General features: G+C 35.6%; 1 protein-coding gene across 7 annotated transcripts in view; it reads left to right on the forward strand.

Moving 5' to 3' along the window:
* Togaram1 (TOG array regulator of axonemal microtubules 1) overlaps positions 1–17,121 on the forward strand; it is an 88,098-nt gene that overhangs the window by 17,973 nt on the left and 53,004 nt on the right. For all 7 annotated transcript variants that reach the window (XM_047539628.1, XM_047539632.1, XM_047539630.1 and 4 more), the window contains exon 2: positions 16,253–16,403. In XM_047539628.1, the coding sequence (XP_047395584.1) occupies positions 16,253–16,403 (151 nt within the window). The remainder of the gene's footprint in view (positions 1–16,252; positions 16,404–17,121) is intronic.

Here is a 17,121-nt window from a genome sequence, read left to right on the forward strand (position 1 = left end):
ATTCTGTAGTTTCTTTGTTTAGTTTTTGTTTGGAAGATATATCCAGTGATAAGAGAGGCATGTTAAAATCACCTAGTATTATTGTGTTGTGGTCTCTTTGATTCTTAAAATTGAGGAAGGTTTGTTTGATGTATGTAGATGCTCCATTGTGTGGGACATAAATATTTACAATTGTTATGTCTTGTAATGTATGATTACCTTAAGCAGTATGAATCATCCTTCTTTATCCCTTCTGACTAACTTTGGTTTGAAGTCCACTTTGTCTGATATGAGGATGGAAACCCCTGCTTGTTTACACAGTCCATGTGAGTGATATGGTTTTTTCCCAGCCTTTCACCTTCAGTCTGTGCATGCCTTTTCCTAAGGGGCGAATCTCTTGAAGACAGCATATTGTTGGGTCATTTTTTTTTAAATCCAATCTGCCACTCTATGTCTTTTGATTGATGAGTGTAGGCCATCAACATTCAGGGTTATTATTGAGATACAATTTGTATTCCTGTTCATTTTGGTTTATTTTTGGTTTTTAACTTGACTTAGTTTCTCTTTTGATTGACCTTTCCTTTAGTGTAGTTCCTCCCTTTGCTGGTTTTCTTTCTTTTTTTTTTTCCATTTCTTCCTCATGGAATATTTTGCTGAGAATGTTCTGTAGTGCAGGCTTTCTAGTTGTGAATTCTTTTAACTTTTGTTTATCATGAAAGGTTTTTGTTACATCTTCAAATCTGAAGCTTAGTTTTGCTGGATATAAAATTCTCTGTTGGCATCCATTTTCTTTCAGAGTTTGATATATGTTATTTCAGGACCTCATGGTGTTGAGGGTCTGGGTTGAGAAATTAGCTGAGATCTGAATTGGTTTCCCCCTATATGAAATTTGATTTTTTTTTTTTTTTTCTCTCACAGCCTTTAAAATTCTATCCTTACTCTTTGTGTTAGACATTCTCATTATATTGCGCCTTGGTGGGGTCTGCTATAATTTTGTACATTTGGGGTCCTATAAACCTCTTGTAGTTGATTTTCCATTTCATTCTTTAGATTTAGTAAGTTTTCTGATATTATTAAAGATTGTGCATTCCTTCGGTTTGTGTCTCCACGCCTTTGTCTATTCCAATAAATCTTAAATTTGGTCTTTTCATATTATCCCATTTTTCTTGGAAGTTCTGATCATGGTTTCTTACCATGTTCTCTGTGTGGTCAACTTTATTTTCAAGAGTATATATTTTGTCTTCATTGTCTGAAGTTCTGTCTGTTTAGTGGTGTAGTCTTTTGGTGATACTTTCAAATGAATTTTTAATTTGGTTCATTGTTTCCTTCATTTCAAGGATTTCTGCTTGATTCCTTTTATAATCTCTGCCTCTTTATTGAAGTGATCTTTCACTTCCTGTATTTACTCTTTAATACTATCCTTTATTTTGAAGATCAAACTATGTATTTTTAAAACTCCATCTCTGACATTTCTTCTACTGTGTTGTCTGTGAATTCTTTTGTTGGAACACCTTGATTTGTGTGACACAGTTTGTTCCCATGTTTTTTCATGGTTTTTTTTGTGCCTTCTCATCTAGCTGTATGGAACTGAGTCAGTACAGATTCTACCCTGTAGTCTTTTTGTGTCCCTGAAGACTTCTAGGACCTCACCTACAGGTGACAATGGACTGTGACAATGGACTTCCAGGCAATAGCTGGCAGCAGGAGATCCACTGGCAGTCTACAGGTAGTCTGCAGGCTAAGGGTGGACAATCAGCTGATGGATGTTGGGCAGTGGGTGATGGGTAGGTGAAAGATGGGCTGTGGGTAGGCAAGAGGCAGGCAAACGGTTGATGATAGGTGGCAGTCAGTAAGCAGTCCACACTCAAAATGCAGGTGATATGCTGGCAGACGGGGGGTTATTGTGGTGGTCGAATGGGGCAAACAGCAAGGGATTGGTGGGCAGCCACAAGTCCCTCTCAGAGAAACGGTATTTTCTCTGCTTGAATCCCAGGTTATGGAGAGACGAGGAATGCAGCCTCCCGCTAGTCCTCCATTTTGGATCTAAGCATATTTTTAAGTTTATATTTTTCCTTCCATTTTTTTTTCCTGTGCTCGGTATTGAACCCAGAGCCTTGTACATGCTAGGCAAGTGCTCTGCCCGAAGCTATACCCTTACCACTCCTTCCATGTTTTAAGGCCATTCTTTATGCTAAAATCATTTCCAGGGTCTCCTCAGATTTTTCAGGAGAGAAAGGATTTATCTCCAGGAATGAACTTATAAAGTTCAAAGTCACATCAAATTCCGTTATTACTTTAATATGAAATGGATGCAGGCGGGATGTGGTAGCACTGACCTGCAACCCCAGTGGTTCAGGAGTGTGAGGCAAAGGATCACAAGTGCAAAGCCAGCCTCAGCGAAAGCAAGTTGCTAAAGCAACCCAGTGAGATCCTGTCTCTAAATAAAATACAAAATAGGGCTGGGGATGTGGCTCAGTGGTTGAGTGCTTCTAAGTTCAATCTCTGGTACAAAAACAAAAACAAAAAACCACATGTAGTACTGCTCCAAATCAAAAATGGAATTAATTTAAGTTGTAAATCTTAGTATACCTGTAATCAGACAGTAAAAGCTGGAACATATTTTCTAGAACCATTGTTGTTTATTATGTGCCCTAATTATAACTGCCCTTGCACTTAATAGCTGCCCTTCAGATGTGATTATTTACTTGACAAGTCTTTACTTAACTCTTTTTAATATGGTAGGCATTATCCTAGGTTCTAAATAGAATTTTCAACTGAGTGTTTTATAGTAATAATAGTAACTTAAAAAAAAAAGTCATTTTATAATAAGCCCTATTAAGCTGTCTGCATATTTTATCCCATAATTCTCACATACACCATATAAGGGAAGGACTATTATCCCATTTACAGTTGGGAAACTGAAGTACAAAAAGTTTATATATTAACTTCCTGTAGGTTGCCGTGGTAGAAAACAATGGAGCAAAGATTCAAACGCAGTAAATCTGATGTCTAGCCCAAATTCTTTTATAATTTATCATTTATTTATCTTAAAGCTCCTGTGTATCTGAGTTAATCTCTTTACTAACATTTTTTTCTATTAGCAACTCAGCTACTTTTGTATCTTTTAAAATGTTGCAGTTTGTAATCTTAACTACCCTTAGCATTTAAACAAAGTAACTGCTGATGCCTTCTTCCTTTTTGTCTAAAGTATGTAATTCTGGGGCAAAATGTGTTCACTCAAAACCTCTCCCACACCAATCAACTAAAAATATTCAGTTGCTAACTTATATTGGATTTCATAAACTCAGTGTATGTCCTATCAGGTTCTATCATGTTTTGTCATACCAGACAAAACATAATACAGAAATAAATAATAAATAAGTTTCATTTGCTGTCACAGGGAATAACTCTGCCTAATGTAAGTTAATAGAAATGAATTCTAGGGCTGGGTTGTGGCTCGGTGGTAGAGCGCTTGCCTAGCATGTATGAGGCACTGGGTTCGATTCTCAGCACCACATAAAAATAAACCAATAAAGTGTTCTGTCCATCTATTAAAAAAAAATCTTAAAAAAAAAAAGAAATGAATTCTAATGTCTTTATAGAGAGGTGTGCATTTTGCTAATGGACGTAGGTTCTACATTCTTTATGTCCTAACTCTCTAACCAGCACCCCCTTTATTTTAATGTGGTGAGATTGAACCATTTTTCTTTCAAAAGTGATACAGAATAAGGCATGTTAATAAAACTCCTTTGTTAACAATATAGGAATACTTTATATAATGTTTTGGTAGTATTGAAAATGTCATGACTTAGCTTAGTGAAGTTAATTGGGGACTATATTTAGTAGTTTTGTAGTGCAGTTTATACATTTTAAAATATTCCTTGTGATGTATGGTGAGGGTGAAATAATCCCAGATCAACATATTGCCTTCAGAGTTGATCTTTCTATGAGCAAATCAGATCTTGTAATCCTACTCTTCAAATTTCCCTCCACATCTCACCCCATTTACACATATTTTGTTTAAAATCCTTCATTGGCTCCAACAGCTATTAAGATAAAATTATTCAGATTATTCATTAATGGCTCTTTCTCTGGAGCACTCCGAGTCCCCTCACTACTTCCACAAAAATCTCTGTATCCTTATACTTTATCCACCTCCTTTTAACTTATTGAGTCTTCTGGTCTTTATATATGTTGGTGACTGCCTGATCAACCTTCCACCTCCATCCCCTGCTCTTTCTTCCTTTCTTTTTTCTTTTTCTTTTTCTTTTAGGTCTTCTTTTAGTGCCTAGCCCATCTCATCTTAAACTTCCTGTTTATTACATTGAATTGAAATTGATTGTTCACAAGTCTTTTCTGTTTCATCACTGTACTGTGAGTTCATTGAGAACAGAGATGATGTATTTTTAGGTATTCAGGGGTTAGCACAATGCTTGGCACATAGGAAACTCTTAAAGACATTTGTTAAGTGAATAAAAGTCATCTCGAGTATAAGTCATTTTTAAATCAAGTGTTAGCTTTCTAAAAGAACGACTTTTAAAATAATACCTAAATATAATTTATTAAGTATTATAAGCTTTTTGTTACTAGTTATCATATATGTAATTAATAAAACTAGCACAAAATACGGAGTTTATGTCTTATGTGAAAATCAATAGTGAAGATTTTTTTCTTAATAGTAAATTTAAAAATTTGAAGGTGCTTGGTCCTATCATAACAATTTCTTTGGAAACAGTTTGAATATCAGTTACTATTTTAGTCAACCTTTTTGCTGCTGTGACTAATAGATCGGATCAGAATAATTTTAGGAGGAAAAGTTTATTTGAGGTCTCAGGTTTCAGAGGTCTCCATCCATAGAAAGCCGGCTCCATTCCTAGGGGCTCAAGGTGAGGCAGAACATCATGGCAGAGAGTATGACAGCAGAGGGAGGTGGCTTACTTGACAATCAGGAAGCCAAGACAGATTCCCCTGGCTAGATATAAAGTATATACCCCATAGCCCCGCCGTCAATGAAACACTTCCTTTGGCCACACCCCACTTGCCTCCAGTTACTTATTAATTCCACAGAATTAATTCACTAATTAGATTAAGGCTATAACCCAATCATTTCTCCATCAAACCTTCTTACATTGTCTCATGAGCTTTTGGGGAACACCTCATATCCAAACCATAACAGTTACTTACAAAAGTATTTCTCCCTGTTAACTAAAGATTGGTTATACTAGTCCTGTATATCTAAGCCTAGAAATCAGAGATTTTTTTTTAATACCAGAAAGCAATACTTTTCATAAAATTGCTAGATGGTTAAAAATAAAACATTAAATATACAGTATGGTTTACTTTTATTTTCAGTAATAGAGTGAAATTATGTGGTTTTCTTTCTTTGCTGGGGGTTGAACCCAAGGCCCAGTACCAATGAGCTACATTCATTCCCCAGATCACTTTTTATTTTGAAGTTCTCACTCAGTTGCTGAGATTGGTGTCAAACTTGTGCCTCAGCATCCCAAATTGCTGGGATTATAGTCATGGGCCATTGCTCACAGCTGTGTGGATTTATTTATAAACATATTTTTCTTTCCTTCTTTCTTTCTTTCCTTCTTTCCTTCTTTCTTTCCTTCTTTCCTTCTTTCTTTCTTTTTTCTTTCCTTCTTTCTTTCCTTCCTTCTTTCCTTCCTTCTTTTTTCCTTTTCTTTCTTTCCTTCTTTCTTTCTTTTTCTTTCCTTCTTTCTTTTTTCTTTCCTTCTTTCCTTCCTTCTTTCTTTCCTTCTTTCTTTCTTTCCTTCCTTCCTTCCTCTTCCCTTTCCCCTTCCCCTTCCTTCCTTCCTTCCTTCTTCCTTCCTTCTTCCTTCCTTCCTTCCCTTCCCTTCCTCTTCCCCTTCCCCTTCCTCTTCCTCTTCCCCTTCCTTCCTTCCTTCCTTCCTTCCTTCCTTCCTTCCTTCCTTCCTTTTCTTCATACCAGGGATTGAACCCAGGAGCACTTAATCACTGAGCCACATCCCCAGCCCTATTTTGTATTTTATTTTATTTAGACACAGGGTCTCACTGAGTTGCTTAGTGTCTCACTTATTGCCAAGGCTGACTTTGACCTCGTGATCCTTCTGTCTCAGCCTCCCGAGCTGCTGGGATTACCGTTGTGCACCACTGTGCCTGGCTATAAACATATTTTCCTAGAAGGGCTAAAATAATAATGGCCAAAGTGATCAAATTGACCATTAAATGCATCTAACTCAAATGCTACCACCAGGATGTGCAGAACTCCACAATTCCTACCCTCAAGCCAAAACTCAAAGACTGAGCCACTGGAAGTACATTAGCCAGGCAGCTATCACTGCCTCTATTACTCTTCCTCTAATCTCAGGCAGTAGAGGGAAAGACAGTTCTACCCACTGGGGAACAGGCTATGAAACTAGCATAGGACTTCATCTCAGAGCTCAGTGCTAAGTTCACCACAGTGTGATCCAAACACCAGGCAAAAACCAGAGGGCACATACCAAGAGTAGAGCTCACAGAGGAGCCTCTAGACCTGTCCTGGCACTAGGCAGAGACCTGTGACCCAGAAGGATGGACTCATGTGTTGACCTGTATTATCACCAGCTATAATGGGCCTAGGACTGCAAAGGTTATTGTGGTTGAAACCTAGGATCATCCAGCTTACTGTTAGCCTTGGTGGCTAAGGAACTAACTTAACAAATACCACCCCAACCACAAGCAGTATAGTGTGGAGTAAGACCTTATTTGCTTAGGGTAGGACAGGGTAATTAATTACCACAGGACTTTGCCTTGGAATTAAAGTTTTTAGCTTGAGTGCCCTAATACTGGGCATAAGCTAGTGGCCCACATTCCCAGGCCGGTGTCAATAGGCAGCCCCACCAGGGGAGGAGACACAGCCTCTCAGATTGTCAGATTTCTCTTTTGACCAACATCACCTGTGACTGGTTCATCAGTCTTGAACCACAAGTCCATCTTAGTAGTAGGCAGCTCATAGCAGTCAGCCTTGGTTCTACCCCAGTGCTTTTCTAGTCCTGATAGACTATGGACTTAGGTCATGACACAAGTTTGTAGTATTAGTGTCCACATATGTGGCATAGGAACCTGGAACTGTTCCTCTCATGACGATTCTGCTTCTGAGCCTGTTCTTTCCCCATGGAGAGGCTTGTGATAGAATATCTGTTTTAAGCCCTCACCGGGTTTACAGGGGGAGAATATATCTCCCCCTGACTTTCTATAAGAAATGCTGTAGGGAGTTCTCCAAACTGAAAAAAAGAGATATTACTAAGAGGAAAACATCAGAAGGTATAAAACTCACTAGTAAGAGTAACATTTACAAATTCAGGATAGTCTTGAACAGCATAGCAACTGCAGATTTGGAGAAAATTTGGACTTGGGTTGCCTGTTAGTGTTAACAGTGACAACACACAAACAGCACACTTCCACAAACCTGGACTTGGGGTACTATCAAGTATTGGAATAGCAGAAATTATTTCAGGCTAAGAAAAAATAGATAGTCTTTTCAGAATTTCTAGAAAGAAGCACAAACAAAACCAGATGAGAAAAATTGGAATAAATTCCTAATCCTTCAATGCCCAGATGACTTTGCATAGAAAGCATCAAGAGCTTTCAGGAAACCATGACCTCAATTAATGGTGAAAATAAAGTACCAGAGGGACTGAAGTTGTGATAAAGCACTTGCCTGGCTCGTGCAATACACTGGGTTTGATTCTCATTACCACATAAAGATATTTTTTAAAAAGTGTCAGAAACTGAGCAGATAGTGATCAATATGGGCAAACTCCCCAATGGAAAATTTAAGACAGCTGTTTTTAAGGCAACTCAGTGGGCTTCTAGATAACACAGAGAATTCAATACTCTTACCTGAGTAAGTAAACAGAGATGGAAGCAACTTTAACAAAAATTTCTTCATCTGAAAAATATACTAAATGAAGTGAAAAATGCCATAGAAGGCATCAATAGCAGAATAGATCAATCAGAAAAGAAAAGATTAGTTAGCTTGAAGACAGGCTATTTGAAAATACTGTTGGAGAAGATAAAAGGGGGAAAATGGAGGGGAATAAAGAAGGTTTAGGGGAACTTTAGGACAGCATTAAAGAGGAAATATTTAGTCAGATTTAATTCAACCAAGTCTACCTCAAGACATCTTTTAATTAAGCTTTCAAAGGTCAATGATAAAGAGAAAATTCTTAAGATTGCAAGAGAAAAAAGACATTAAGAATGTCCTAATACCTGATAGCGGGCTTTTTAGCAGAAACCTTACAATCTAAGAGAAAATGGCATGAGATTTTTCAGAGTACTGAAGGGAAAATACTTAGAGAATACTGTACCCAGCAAAGAAGCTCCGTTTGCACCAAAAAAATAAAAGCTGAGAGAATATATCTCACCCTGACTTTCTGTAAGAAATGCTATAGTAAGTTCCCCAAACTGAAAAAAAGTGACATTACTAAGAGGAAGACATCAGAAGGTATAAAACTCACTGGTAAGAGTAACTATTACAAATTCAAGATAGTCTTGTATTATAAATATGGTACATAAACCATTCATATAAGGGTATTCCATATAAAAACTAAAAAGCAAAACAAATTAATAACTACATTAGTATGTTAAAAGAGGTAATAAAGTTATAAAACAGGACACCAAAAATCCAATTGTAGGAAGAATGGAGCGCAAGTGTGGAGTTTTTTTAATTTATATATTTCCAGTTGCTTTTTGTTTGTTTTGTGTCTTTATAATCATGTTAAACTACTATCATTTCACAATAAGTTTATGATCATCAAAAAGTTTGTTTTAGGCCTCATGAGAACCACAAAGCAAAAATCTGTAAAAGACAAACCAAAAATAATAAGAAATGAAAACACACTACTGTAGTAAATCGCTTAGACTCTAAGAGAGGGAGAAAGAAACTACAATAAAGTTAGAAAACAAGTTCAAAATGGCCTACCCATCAATAATTACCTTAAATGTGAAAGGACAAAAAAAAAAAAACAACCTATTTTTTGCTTACAAGAGACTCACCTTACCTTTTGATGATATACATGGACTGAAAGTAAAGAAATAGAATAATACATTTCATGCAAATGGAATCCAAAAGAAGGCAGGAGTAGCCATACTATTATATTTTGGGGTGGGGTACTGTGGATTGAACCCAGGAGGACTTAACCACTGAATCACATCCCTAGCCCTTTTTATTTTTTATTTTGAGACAGGATCTTACTAAGTTGCTTACGGCCTCACTGAATTAGTGAGGCTGGCCTTGAACTTGTGATCTTCCTGCCTCAGCCTCCCGAGTCTCTGGAATTACAGTCATGTGCTAGTCAGTATGCCAGGTTTCCGTACTTAATTCAGATGAAATAGATGAAATAGACTAGGTTAAAAACAACAAAAAGAGACAAGGAAAGTCATTATATTATGATAAAGGGTTTGAAAAATGAAAAAAAATGCACCTAAGTTCATATTCTGAGATTATATATAGATATGAGATTGATTAAAAAGACAAAAATACTTTGTGCCTTCTTAAGCCATAGGGAAAAAATTAAAATTAACATCTGGATAGGAAGATTAAAAGTTCTTCCTAATTCTTTAATCAACCTGAGACCCCCACATAGAGAAATTTTTGATATGTTGGTTTCTTGAAGTTGCTAAAATATATGACATGCTTTAGTCTCTTTTTAAAAAATATAAAGGGCTGGTACCACATGTGCTGGTTTAAAAGAATATAAGTGATTTCAGTTTTTATAATTCCTAACATAAGATTTGAGGATAATTCAGGTGCTTTAAAACTGAAATGGCTGTATCAGTGACTTTTATCCACAAAATCATTATTTTTACATGTATATTCAGAACAAAAGTCAAGTTATAACTTTTTAAAGATGGTGTGTATGAGCATGTGCTTTATATAAGAAAATATGGTACTAATAAAAAAATAATTTAAGAACTATAAAGTTAGATTACCTTATATAACAAAATCTGAGAGGTAGTTTTTTCTTTCCCATCCTGCCCCTACCCTCCATAAAAGGGGAGCAGATTACAAAAGACAATTGGCTATGGGTAAAGAAAAAAAAAATGTTAGGCTAATATTGTTAATCATCCTTCCTTAATGGATACTATTATATAGGGTACCTTGCATATATGACATAGATATTAAAATGAGACTTTTGTGCTTAAAGACTTAGTGTTTTCTTAAGGAAACAAGGTATTAAGATTAAAACAATAACAACTAGAAGAGTTAAATGACAAATTATTAATAGAAGTAATTCTTACTAAAAGGTCAGAGGAAAAAATAAAATCAATTTTGATATACCCATTAGGAATCAGGATACTAGTTCTAGAACCAGTTTAGTTGTGTAATTGTGGACTTGACATAAAATTTTAATCCCTGATAATAATATTAATGGCATCTTAGTCCACTCCTGATGTATAACAAAATACCTTAGAATGAGTAATTTATTAAAACATGACAAAACAAATAAACCTTATTGCTCACAGTTTTGAAGGCTGGGAAATCCATGATCAAGACATTGGCAGATTCATTGTCTGGTGAGGATTCTCTGCTTCATACATGGTGTCTTCTTGCTGTGTTAACATGGTTAAAGGGACAAGCGAGTTCCTTCAGGCCTATTTTACATGGACACTAATCCCATTCATGAAAATGGAGCACTCACAACCTAATCACCTCTCAAAGGCACCACCTGTTAATACTGTCACCATGGAATAGATTTCAACATATGAATTTGGGGAAGACACATGCATTCCATCCATAGCAGAAGCTACCTCTTGATAACATTTACTGTGTATCAGACACTGTTCTACACACAAAGGTAAAATAACTGGTTTAAGATCTCTTAGTGAGTAGCAGAGCTGATTTGAACCTAAGCAGTATGGATCCAGGGTTGGTGCTCTTAATCAGCACACTGTCAAATAAGGAGATTAACTCACCTCTTTATTTCAGCACCTTGGGAAATTGACAAAGGGTTGCTTAACAGGGGAATTTAGCCTATTCCTTGACAAAAGCTAAGACTTTAAGGGAACAGGAGGGTGAAATACATTTCTAGCAAGGGGAATAACTTGAACAACAAAAATAAGTTAATGAACCACTGAGTCCCAGAACAAAATATAATGTTAGGGGCTGGGGAGATAGCTCAGCTGGTAGAGTGCTTGCCTCGCAAGCACAAGGCCCTGAGTTCGATCCCCAGTACCGCAAAAAAATAAAAAATAAAAAATAATGTTAGTACTGTAATACTGAATAAACAAATGTCCTATAAGGATAGCCTTATATAAATGACTGAAGTTGGCTCTCTCTATAACCTAAAGGTAATACATAGTAGATCGCAGTGTTTCATTGTATGTAGTTCACATACTCATCTGTCTGTCATCCTTAGATCCTTAGTCTCAGACCTGTCCCCCCATCTAATTTGGGCTGGCCTTTGCCCAGATTCTACTTTAACATTTGCAGTCCTCTGTTTATCTTATATTTCCGTGTTGTCCACATGACTAATTTGTTAGTGACATTAAATAGTAAAAGTTCTCCCCAAATCATGAATATTTGAATCCATGCTCCTATAGCTCATTTTGAAGATAAATAGAAGAGTTTGGTTGGAAGGATGGTTTTCGTGTAGAGTTTTGGGGAAAAAAGGTTACAAGAGAGAAGTAGGGACTGGACTGGAAATCCTTGAATACCAGACTAAGGAGTTTTGTGTAGTGTTTTGATAGTGATGTGAAATTGCAGGAGGGTTTATTTTTTTTTTTTCCCAAGGAGATAGGATGCTGTTTAAAATCAGTGTTTCAGGAAACTCATTCACAACCATAGTACTGTGAATATTTTATAAAAGAAGCTAGAGATAGAAGATCAGAAGACCAATTAGACACTTATTACACTGCTTCAGGTGTGAGGTGTTGAGTTTCATGAGAATTAGCACAGTGCCAGAATTAGACTAAAAAGGGATGAATGCAAGAGACATTTCAAGAACTACTAGTGGCCAGGCGTGGCGGCGTACGCCTGTAATTCCAGCAGTTTGGGAGACTGAGGCAGGAGGATTGTGAGTTCAAAGCCAGCCTCAGCAACAATGAGGCACTAAGCAGCTGACTGAGACCCTGACTCTAAATAAAATACAAAATAGGGCTAGGGAAGTATCTCAGTGGTCGAGTACTCCTGAGTTTATTCCCCAGTACCAAAAAAAAAAAAAAAAAAAAGTTAATTTCAAAGACTACTAGTGAAGAAAAGAGGGCTAATTGTGTATTTGAACAAAATGACTAAATGTATCATAGATTCATGAATAGTCATGGGAAGGTCTCAAAGCCAGAAGTTTATGGGGGAAACTAAATTCTTGGTGAAGAAAAAAATATTCCAGGTGAGTTAAATACTACTTTTCAAGAGACATGAGAACTAGAGATGCAGCTTCTAGAAGTCGTGTGCTGAGAAATAATTGCTGAAACTGAGAATGGATATGCTCTCTAATGAACAATATGTAGAGTAAGACAAAGTGATTAAGACCAAATTTTGGTATACAGCCTTATTTAGGGAATAGCTGTAGAAAATCACCAAATTTGGCAAAGAGAAGGTGACCTGAGAACTGAAAGAGAACCAAGAATGAACAAGGGTCTTGAAACAAAATGGCAAGAGAGTTTCAAGGATTGATCAGTACTGTTAAATGCATCTTAGAATATGAAGAGAATAAAAACCAAAAAACATGATTCATTCTTATACGTTACATCCTATTGCTTGTAAAATAATTTTTGAAGGTATTCTTAATTTTATTGTTTTTTAGGGCCTTCTTAAATCTTCTGGTTATAGAAAAATTATATATGCTCATATGGAAAACTTGGGAAACACAAAAAAGCTCAAAGAAAAAATTAAAAATTTTCCAAAATCCCACTACTGAGAGAGATCTACTGTCAAAGTTTTATCACTTGTATTTCCAGTATCATTTCCATTGATGTATACAGGTATAGATTATTTTTTCTGTAAGTGAAAGTGTCCCTTTTTCACTTACTTTATCATGCACATTTTATTCTATAGAGCCATAGTAACAAAAACAGCATGATATTGGCACCAAAACAGACATGTAAGACTAATGGTACAGAATAGCAGACATAGAGTCAAACCCACATAAATACAGTTAAATCACACTAGACAAAGATGCCAAAAACATACACTGGAGAAAAAATGACCTCTTTAACAAATGGTGCTGGGAAAACTGGAAATCCATAGATCACAAAATGAAATTAAATCCCTATTTTTCACCCTGCACAAAACTGAGTTCAAAGTGGATCAAAGACAGGCACTAGAACAGAGACCCTTTACCTAATAGAAGAAGTAGACCCAAATCCACCTTGTTGGCCTAGGAACTGACTTCCTTAACAAGACTCCTAAAATGCAAGAAGTAAAATCAAGAATTAATAAGTGGGATGGATTCAAACTAAAAAGCTGAATGTGAAGAGAAAGCCTATAGAATGGGAAACAAATCTTTACCACGTGCACCTCAGATAGAACATTAATCTCCAGGATATATAAAGAACTCAAAAAACTTAACCCCCAAAAAACAAATAACCCAATCAATAAATGAGCAAAGGAACTGAACAGACACTTCACAGAAGAAGAAATAATCAATCAACAAATACATGAAAAAATGTTCAACAACTCTAGCAATTAGAGAAATACAAATCATCTCACTTCAGTCAGAATGGCAGTTATAAAGAATACAAGCAACAATAAATGTTGGCGAGGATGTTGCTGTTAGAACTGCAGATTGGTGCAACCATTATGGAAAGCAACATGGAAATTCCTCAGAAAACCTGGAATGGAATCACCATTTGACCCAGCTATCCCACTCCTTAGTTTATACCCAAAGGACTTAAAATCAGCATAGTGCAGTGATGCAGCCACATCTATGTTTATAGCAGCTCAATTCACAATAGATAAACTATGGAACCAACCTAGATGCCCTTCAACAGAAGAATGGATATATATACACAATGGAATGTTAGCCTTTAAGAAGAATGAAATTATGGCATTTGCAGGTAAATGGATGGAGCTGGACAATATACTAAGCAAAATAAGCCAATCTCAAAAAACCAAAAGCTGAATGTTTTCTCTGATATGTAGATGCTAATTCACAAGAAGGGGGCTGACTATGGAAGAATGGAGGAACTTTGGATTGGGCAGAGAGGAGTGAAAGGAGGGGAGGGAATATGCAGGTAGGAAGAATAGAAGAATGAATTGGACATTATTACCCTATGTACACAACCAGTGTGATTCTACATCACATACAACCAGAAGAATGAGAAGTTATACTCCATTTGTGTATGATGTGTTAAAATACATTCTATTGTCAGTGTCCATGTTGCATGTTGGGTTGTTTCCAATAAGTAGTAATAAATTTAAAAACTTTTTTTTCAGCTGCCTGAAGAATTTGAAAAACTTATTTTTAATGCTTGTAAAACTTAAAAACCTTATGTTAAGTGAAATAAGCCAGATACTGTGAAACAAGTACCACATGTTCTTTCATATGTGGAAGTTAAAAAAAAAAAAGTCATCTTGAATGTGTAGTAGTGATTACTGGAGGTTGGGAAGGGTGAGAGGATAAAGACACTCTAGATTTGATTAGTGCACACTGTATGCATGTGTTAAAATATCACAGCAAACCCTATTGACATGCAAAATTACTATACATTTATCAAAAATAAAATGTTTAAAAAACATGAACTACCCAAAAGCATATCTACTCCCAGTGTTGAGTCTACTTATCTCAGAGCTAAGAATGAACAGAGTGTTTTATAACAAAATTTTGAAGGTATGGTAAAAGCACACCTTGATTCTCATTTCAGATTTGAACAATTAATCAGTAATGTTTTGATAGGTTATAAAAGTTGAACATCTGAATGAAGCAAGTTTAGAGTTTGAATGCTTTTAGACATTCATGAGAATCATCTTTATTAATGGGAAAATAATCTGTGTTGTCCTAGGTACAAAAATTACAGGGAAACAGGGTATATACAAGGTAATGGATATGTTTTGTTCATTTATTAAGGAAACTGTTAACAGCTTTTTTAAAATAATAAAAGTCATATAGTATATACTCAATTCTATGTTGATAGGCATTTGTCAGAACTTTTCACTATTATAAACAACCTTGCAATGAACATTGGTATGCAGATATTCCTGTTTATTATATTTCCATAAAACAAAAATCTTAAGTTTAATGTTGGCTGAACACTAGTAATCAAGTGACTAAAAAACTTTCAAATAGACATAAATTCGTTTTTGCAAATGAATGTATCTTTAATTTTACCGTATCATTGCTATCTGCTACTCCCAAAGTTCACAAAGAAGCACATTTACAAGAATTTTAGTTCACTGTGTGTCTACATTTGATTGTTTCTGTAAGTTCCAAATATATATGTAGGTAGTATAATTTTTCAATTCACTCACTTTTCTGAATGTTTTATAGTCATGTTTAATGTGAAATGATCCAGAAGAATGGGGGTTGTCACTGTGAAGAATTCTGAATACTTGAAACATGCTCTCTTTAAGATTAGATAGAACTTCAAAATTATATCCTGGCACTTTTGTACCTTAAAGATCATACGGGATTTATAAGAAAGGACTTGGAAACCACAAAGTACTAGACATATATGAAGAATTATACTTGGATTTTTTGTTTCTTTCTATGGTGCTAGAGATTGAACCCAAGGCCTCATGCATGCTATGTCACTGAACTACACCTTTAGCCCCTAGGTACTTGTTTTTAACCCAAGAGACTTTTAAGAAGTTCTCCTAAAAGAACCATGACAAAGGTTACCATGTCCTTTTTATTTACATTTGAGCTGCAGAATATGGATAATGAATTTGCTTCAGTGAGAACAGGAGAGTGAGTTGCTTCTTTTTCAGTGGCCTTCAGTTTGACATATGTTGTTTAATCCTCAAAGATGGCATAGTTTGAGGAGTTTTGCTGCAGAGCAAGGTAACTCCTGTCTTCATTCAAGTTGTCATTTCACCCTTTTCATCATTTGTGTTCTTTCTAGTTGCCAGATATATATGATAGGAAAGTAAAGTACAGAAAGGCATTGAAGTGAAGTAGTAAGAAAGAGAAAAAATTCACTAGAATGAAAAGTTTTGTTGTATCTACTATATGTAAATGTTTATTTGTATCATTGTATATTTAATAACATTTTTCTTATCTGAATTTAATAATTGGGTCTAAATTATGTTGTCATATTTTAAAAGTAAATGCAAATTTGCTAATTTATTATTCTGTTCTCATAGTTTTCACCATATGACCTCATCCCATCTCCAAAATTAAAGCCCTCCCAAGGAATGCCAGTCAATGATGATTTATGTTTTAGCAGAAAAAGAGTATCAAGAAATTTGTTTCAGAATAGTCGGGATTTTAACCTAGATTCCTTATGTGCAGCTGGTAAGTAAAAGTTGCAGGTAATAAACATGTTCAAGTTAAAGACTTCTGTAAACTTCATACTCCATTCAAAAAGTCAAAGAATTTATAATCTAGTAGGCAATTCAGATTCAATAAGTATTTATTAAAAACCTGATAAAAATGTTCATTTTGAAATGATTGTCTCATGAGACCATGAAAGGTTTTCTCACTGAATCCTGTTAAGTAACAAAGTAGGACAATATTCACTTAATGAACCATTCATATTTATTGAATATTTTCTATGTCAAAAACTTTTCTAAATACTGGGGATATAGCAGTCAACAAGAGAGGAGAAACTTTCTACCTAATGAAGTTGGCATTCAAGTTGGGAAGGGAAGCAGATATTATTAAATAAATGGAAGACATGGTAGATTAGACGATGCTATGAATGAAAATAAAACAGAGGGTTGGGACTGTAGTTCAGTGGTAGAGCACTTTCCTAAGTGTGAGGAACTGGGTTCAATCCTCAGCACCACATAAAAATAAATAAAGGTATTGTGTCCATGTACAACTAAAATATATATATATATTTTAAAAAATAAATAAAACAAGAGAAGTGGAATATGGACTAGGGACTGTTTTTAAGTAATACAGTGAAAGGTAGCCATACTCTGATGAGAATATATGAGGCAAGCTACTAGGTATCAGGAGAGAATAAGTGATTTTGGGAAGAAAGAACAGTCGGTGCAGAGTTACTGAG

This window comes from Sciurus carolinensis, chromosome 2, assembly GCF_902686445.1.
Source record: "Sciurus carolinensis chromosome 2, mSciCar1.2, whole genome shotgun sequence".
Classification (NCBI taxonomy): Eukaryota; Metazoa; Chordata; class Mammalia; order Rodentia; family Sciuridae; genus Sciurus; species Sciurus carolinensis.